The sequence below is a fragment of the Neovison vison genome, chromosome 3 (genome assembly GCF_020171115.1).
Source record: "Neovison vison isolate M4711 chromosome 3, ASM_NN_V1, whole genome shotgun sequence".
Classification (NCBI taxonomy): Eukaryota; Metazoa; Chordata; class Mammalia; order Carnivora; family Mustelidae; genus Neogale; species Neogale vison.
In genome coordinates this window covers 224,365,508-224,372,798 of record NC_058093.1, presented here as the reverse complement: position 1 = coordinate 224,372,798, position 7,291 = coordinate 224,365,508, and the positions used below count along the sequence as shown (strand labels likewise).

General features: G+C 46.0%; 1 protein-coding gene across 1 annotated transcript in view; it reads right to left on the bottom strand.

Annotated features, from left to right (window-relative positions):
• Nucleotides 1-719: 719 nt before the first annotated feature.
• LOC122903330 (SV2 related protein) overlaps nt 720-7,291 on the bottom strand; it is a 73,818-nt gene continuing 67,246 nt past the window's right edge. The window contains exons 15-16 of the mRNA XM_044244099.1: nt 3,727-3,816; nt 720-2,377 (exon numbers count right to left, since the gene is read on the bottom strand). Of these exons, the coding sequence (XP_044100034.1) occupies nt 2,171-2,377; nt 3,727-3,816 (297 nt within the window). The 3' untranslated portion in view covers nt 720-2,170. The remainder of the gene's footprint in view (nt 2,378-3,726; nt 3,817-7,291) is intronic.

Sequence of the window (7,291 nt, the reverse complement as noted above, 5' to 3'; positions counted from 1 at the left end):
CTAAAGACCTTGTGTAATTCAGAGCTTGGACAGTTTTGGTGGCAGCTCTTGTATCATTCAATAATACTAATTTTTTTCTAAGGGTAGGCAATCTAGAGGGCAAAGAGATTTAAACTTTCATTTTCTCAAGAAGAGAAAGCCCTCAACTGCAAGCCTCTTTACCCTGGGGCCCGGAAAACATTCCTTCCCACCAAGCATTTCTGTTCCACTCCAGCCCCCAGCTCTGCCAGGTTATTTGAGGGGGATGGGAGTGGACATACTCATCCGGTGTTGTCTGACTAGCTAGAAGGGGAAAGAAGGAAGGAAGGAAGGCAAGCTAAGTTTCTATTACCCAGAAGAGCTCAACAGGCCAGAAAGAATTAGAGCCATAGCAACCATGGCTCAAGGAAATGGGGGTGTTGGGGAGAGGTAGATCTGCTAAGCTGCTTCCTCTCTGGCTGCCTGGGCTGAGGGGGCTATAGTCTATATTTTGGGAATGTGGGATTGTTTGCTACTGACCCAGGACCTGAACCTGCAAGAGTTATCCACCCATGCCATTGGAAGAAAGTATCTCTAACAGGCTCAAGGTCACAACATTGACAGCCAATGGTGCGTCTTGTCCACCTTATTGGAAAGAGTATCATATTAAGGCATTGAGATTACCTTGAACAGATAAAGTTGGCAAGTTGAACCATCACTAAGACATTGTGACACACAGACAAACTTCAAACTTTACAATGTCCATCACCAACATGTTTTAATAAGAGATGAACGTACACATTTGACTTCCTCAAAATGTTGACTTCAAGCAGGCGTCTCCACTCAGAAGGTCAGTCTTCTCTGGCCATTGATGGGATCCAGCAGCTTCCACCCTCCTGTTCTAGGTTCCCTGCCTTCAGGATGGGGAAAGGGCTCATGGAAACCAGATCCTGGAGGTGCATATTGTCTACTGAGACAATGGCATTAGCCCTTCCTCCTGAGGCCAACTCAAAACCCAACTAACTGCCCTCTCTTCCTTTGCAAATGTACACATGTCACATATGTGGGCCCTCCCGGTCCTCCCCACTGATGGCAGAGAACTATTACTAGACCCCTGGGAGCTGCCTCTATGCAAAGACCAAGCCGGTCCTTGACAGCAGGGGGAATCAAGAAACCAAGGGGTGGGCAAGGATTCCTGGTTCCCTGACCTTGCTGGGAGGGGTGGTTGGTGTAGAATCTTATCCATTTCTCTGCCCGAGTAGCCAGTTACCCACCCCCAAAATCCACAGCACTGAAACCTGAGTTAACTATTTTCTTCCTCCAAGAGTCACCGACCAGCCTGACCAATGAGGGGGTCAGAAAAGAAGCCCCTGGCATTGGCCTTCGTTGTTTCCAAACGGGAGGCCCCGGCTTTGGCTTTGGACTTTATCCTCACCTCCTCTGGCCTCAGTCCCCAATTCCTGGGGGAGGCGGAGGACGACAGCTCTCTGAGGTGGTCATCTGGTAGAAGCCCAGCCGTCCCCACAGACCTGTAGATCCGCTGGATCCAGAGAGAGCAACTCCAGAGGGGACCAGGAGGGGACACGTGGCTCAAGTTCAAACACATGTCCATATGTCAGAGTCTCCGCTAATCAGGCCCTGGGGAGGCAGACCAAGGGACCCCTTCAGAGACAGCATCTCTCAGACCCAGGAAGAAGCTGTTCAGGCCACAGCCAGGTCACCTGCAATTTCAAAGAAGAAGACTCCGGGGCTGGGGATGAAGAAGAAACCTCCTGAACAGATCCCGTTGGCAGGTGTTGAGTCCCTCGAGGCGGGTCTCTACCGGGCCCTGGGCCTGGACTGTATCTACAGAGATGTGTGGGGGGTTGTTCACCAAGGGTGTGACTGGCTGACTCTGGGCGGCATCTGGTTGGCGACCGGTGAAACCGGCCACTCCTAATGTGGCAGTTTTCCCCATGCAGGTCCACAGGTTATTAACAAACCTCCCCCCACACCTCCAGAGAACCCCCCGGAGCAAATGCCTCCCCAGCCCCAGGGGGATCTCGGTGAATATGAGCAAACGGAGTCAAGACACAAAACCCTGTAGGTCCAGGTTGTCCTTTGGGGTGAGTTCTTGACGTGGGCTGTGAGGGTCAGTGCCCCAGCTGGGCTCCACCAGCTCAGCTCCCTGCGTTCTATGGCCTCAAAGACCAACTCAGCCCCGCATCGGTCACTACTCCTGAGAGCCAGAGTTCGACCTGGTGACGCCTGTGCCAAGCGTCCCTCGGCCGACCATCTCCTGGCCCCACTCCCGGTGGCTGGACTCCTGCAGTCCGCGGCCTTTGGTCTCGATGGGCAAGAAGCAGGAGGCCAGGGCGGCCAGGAGGCAGCAGCCGCTGTACACCGCCAGGGTCAGGTACACGGAAGATTCCAGCATGACCTGGGGGAGGGAGACATGGGCCCATGAGAGGGGATATTCAGGAAGTATGGATAATGCCAGGACGTCTTATAAGCCCTCTGTGGGATTACCCCATTCAGTTCAGTCCCCACTAAGAGACTAAGAGCAAGGGAATTGTCCCCATTTTTCAGACAGAAAAACTGAGCCTCAGAGAGGGCCAAGCAGAATACTCCACTCACACAGACGTGAAGGATGGGCCTGGGGTTTGAGCTCACACCCCATCAGGTCTATATTCCTTCAACTACACTCTCTCAGAGCAGTACCTCTGTTTACTTTCTAGCTTAACAGCAGAGCCAAACCCTGTTTTCTCACCTGCCAAATGGGTAGGGCAGTATCTACCTCCTGAGGATAGGATACCCGAGAGGACTTGGCACCATGCAGGCATGTAGCCGGCCCTCCGCAGCGGGTAATACTGTCTCACAACGGCCACACATAGCGGCCCAAAACAGAGACACTTGGCTAAAGCTTCTGGTGGAATTCTGTTTATGTGAAATATCCAGAACAGGTAAATTCATGCAAACGGAATGCACAGGGGGCACCCACCTGGCTTGGTCAGTATGGCACGGGACTCTGGATCTCAGGATTGTGAGTTCGAGCCCCACGTTGGGTGTAGAGCTTATTTTTTTTTTTTTTTAAACTCACATTGGTGGGCTGGGGGAGAGGAGACACGGGGAGTGGCTGCCTCACAGACATGGAGTTTTATTTGATGGGAATGTTTGTAAACTAGACTATGAAATGTGCTAAATGCCACTGGATTGTTCACTTTAACATGGTTAATTTTACATTCTGTGACTTTTACTTTGGTAAAAAAAAAATAAAAATGATAAAGACAGGAAAAAAAATGAATTGGCTATCAAAAAAGAAAAATGACTTCAAAATAAGATCCCTGGAAGTAGAGAGAAATGTTCCAAGACCAACCAGGGGCTACAGAATTCTGCAAATACACCCAATCATGCAACTCAGAAACCAGGGCCTGAGACATGTTTCCCACCAAATCATGTTGTTTTCAACAGTTTGTTTTCATCTTACTTGTTCTTATCCAATTAGTTTTTGGCCAAATCATATGGCTCCCCCAGGATTTTCTGGGGACTCGGTTCTAAGTCCCAGCTTCTCTGCTTCCCAGCGGTGTGACCTTGGACGAGTCTCTTTACCTTTTTGAGCCTATTTTTTCATTTGCAAGCGATATGACTCCTTTCATAGGATGGTTGTTAGGTAAGAGAAGGTGGTGCACACCACCATGGGCTCCGCAGAAGGCTCCGCGTAGAGGAGCTGCTTGCCATGCTTTGACTTTTGTCATGCCCCCCACCCCGGTATTTGAGGGTGACACCCACCTGAGCAATGAATGGAGTAATAAGAGCACCCACTCTTGCCATGCCGCTGCAGGTGCCCAGGCCCAGCGCTCGAGTCGCGGTGGGATAGACCTGAAACACAGGCATCCGTGTGCGGTTGAGAAAATGTAGGATCCTCCCTCCTCTCTAGCTCAGGAGTGATGGGACTGCCCCCCGTGGGCAGGCCTGAAGTTAGCGTGAACCACAAAGGTGTTGGTAACCACTTCAAGGGGTGGGAGATCAGGGGAGTCTCATCTCAAGAGGGATAGGAAGTTCAACTGAGGAAGAAGGCAAGAGACCAAGCTGTGGATGGGAACCAGTGAGGGGGTCCTCCTTGCCCTGGGAGGTTCCCCCAAAGCTCCACCAGGAATTGGTGCACATTCAGAATCCAGACCCTACCCCACCTGCCTCTTTTCATTCATTCACCCTGAAGGGTTATGAGCTGCATTTCATAAAGACAGAGGTAGAAATGTTTACACAGTGTCTCAGTTTGTCACCAAGGGGCCCCCGTGCCTAGCTCTCCCTTGGGCAAAGTGAGATGTCACTGCACATCTTCCAGGCCAAGGGAACTAAAAAGTAGGCACGTCTTCTCCACTTCCTTTCCCCGTCTGCTGGCTTGAAGGAGGACTCAAGACCTCCAAGGCCCTGTGGCAAGATTTCTCAACCTTAGCACTATGGACATTTGGGGATGGGTCCTTTTTCATGGTGGGGGCTATCCTGTGCATTGTAGGATATTTGGCAACACCCCTGACCTCTACCCACTAGATGCCTGTAGCACCTTCTGCACTCTCTCCGGAGTTGTGACAACCCAAAATACCCGCAGGCATTGTAAATGTCCCTTGGGGGAGGGGCAAAATCGCCCTTGATTAACAATTACTGGATGAGGAATTGGCAAGATGCAAAGAGCTTGGATCCCTGAATCACACTGTGGAAGTGAAAGCACACCCATATCGGCCTGTTTCATTAGTGAGAAACTTCTGCTGTGTCAGTACATTGCACTTGGGGAATCTTTTGTTACAGCAGCTAGCACACCTCTAACCGTGCTCAGTGTGGAAGCTCAGGAAGAATGAATATACAGGGAAAAGCAAAGCTCGTGCAGGATCCCAACACTCAGAACTAACCATTGTCACATTTCTCTGTATATCCTTCTAGATTTTTCTATGACATTGATATTCATTCATTTATTTATTCATTTATTCATTTATTCTTCATTTATTCATTCATTTATTTATTCACTCAACAAATACTTTTGAGTGCATACCATATGATATTTTAATTCACCCAATGATATAGCAATATAGAAATATATTCTCCTTATCAGAAATTAAGACACCTGAACTCCCTTTGACCCAGAACCTGCCCAGGTTTTCCTATATTCTTCAGAGGTCCCAACTATTATGAAGTTTGGATGGTATCCATCCAGATGCATTAAACATATCTGTATACAAAATATAGCATTATTTTCAAAATATGAATGGTGTCATAGCATACTCACAGTCCAACTTGCTTTATCCTTTCAGCATTATGTCTTAAAATCCTATGGATAGCAGTATATAGACATTTACCTCATTTTCTTTCACTGCTGCAATTGTATTCCATGATGGATATTCCAAAGTTTACAATTTAATACAGATTGATAGATGTTGGATTAAATGAGGGACACAGGCACTGACCAGCAAAAGCAAGTCAGGGGAGGGGGAGATCTGAGAGGCCTCCTTGGAGGAGGCAGGGTTGGTGATAGGCCTGAGGTGGGGTGGCGGGAGCAGGGTTTAGGATGATGACTCAGAGTGAGGGCTCTGGAGTGTTGTGGGAATGAGGGATAATCTAGACACCCTCCTTCCCCTGGCACAGCATCTGTTACATAATATTCTCCTCCTTCTTTTGCTCCTCTCTAAAATAAATAGGTATAAAAAAATTAACCCATAATCCCTGACTGTGGAAAATTAGAACTGCTCAGGCTCTGCTGTGTGGAGTGTAAATTTGTGCCACATTTTAGGGGGTTAGCTTTCAATTCCACTCAATGTTTATAGGCTTTAAACTCAGTAACTCCACCTTGACATTTATTCTAAGGGAAGCACACACATGCACATGACTATATAAAGCTGTTCACCTTGGTATTGTTTGTGATAGTGAAAAGTTGTAAAAAATCCAAATACCTGTTAGTATGAGAATTGTTATAAAATTATGATTTGCCCACACTATACTATATAGTATAGTAAAATGTATAATATATATGCATATATGTACCATATAGTATAATATAGTATACAATATAAAGTATATATACTGTTTAGTGAAGTATGTATACATAATATATATACCCATAGTATATACCATGGGTATATACTATGTGTAACATATATACATATATACATATATATAGTGAAGTATATAAACATAGTATATATAAAATATAGCATAATAAAATAGAGTATATAATATACACTTATATACTATATAGGAGTAAAGGGATAGCATATAATATATATAATAATATATATAGTATATAGCATATAATAATATACTATATAGTATATAGTGTACTATATAGTATGTAGTATACATTAGTATATTATATGTAGGATATACAATATATAGTATATACTGTTTACTTCATAGCATAGTAGAGCAAGGGTTGGAAACAACAAAGTAGATCCACGTGTCTTGTGCTCACTGTCTTCAATCTTCTCCAAAATTCCCTACCTCATTCCCTGCCCTGGGCCTGGCCTATGTGGACCATTAAGGGCTCCTGGCCCTCTGGCTTCTGGTTGGGAAGATGGGTGACAGCTGTGTCCCCAGCCACCTCCACCCCCATTGCAAGCTCTGGGGCACTGCTTTATTGTTTTTTTGTTTCCCTAAGTCTTGTCCCACACCATTGTAATTAGTTTCTTTATTAAGAAATAGTTGTTAGCAGCAATGGCCACAGTCGCCAAACTATGGAAAGAACCAAGATGCCCTTCAACGCATGAATGGATAAGGAAGATGTGGTCCATATACACTATGGAGTATTATGCCTCCATCAGAAAGGATGAATACCCAACTTTTGTAGCAACATGGACGGGACTGGAAGAGATTATGCTGAGTGAAATAAGTCAAGCAGAGAGAGTCAATTATCATAGGGTTTTACTTATTTGTGGAGCATAACAAATAGCATGGAGGACAAGGGACGTTAGAGAGGAGTAGGGAATTTGGGTAAATTGGAAGGGGAGGTGAACCATGAGAGACTATGGACTCTGAAAAACAGTCTGAGGGGTTTGAAGTGGCGGGGTACCAGGTGGTGGGTATTATAGAGGGCACGGCTTGCATGGAGCACTGGGTGTGGTGAAAAAATAATGAATAATGTTTTTCTGAAAATAAATAAATTGGAAAAAAAAAAAAGAAATAGTTGTTCACTTCCCCAGTTCGGTACCTGCACTAACATAAATCAGTGTGTGCCTAGAAAACACTGAACTATTCAGAAAGGTGGTGTCTAGGAAGGGGGACCATGGGGCCCTTTAATTTTTAGTTTTATGCAGTTCAATACCATTTGGAACTTTTACATTGGACATCAGCTTTTATAAGAAGCAAA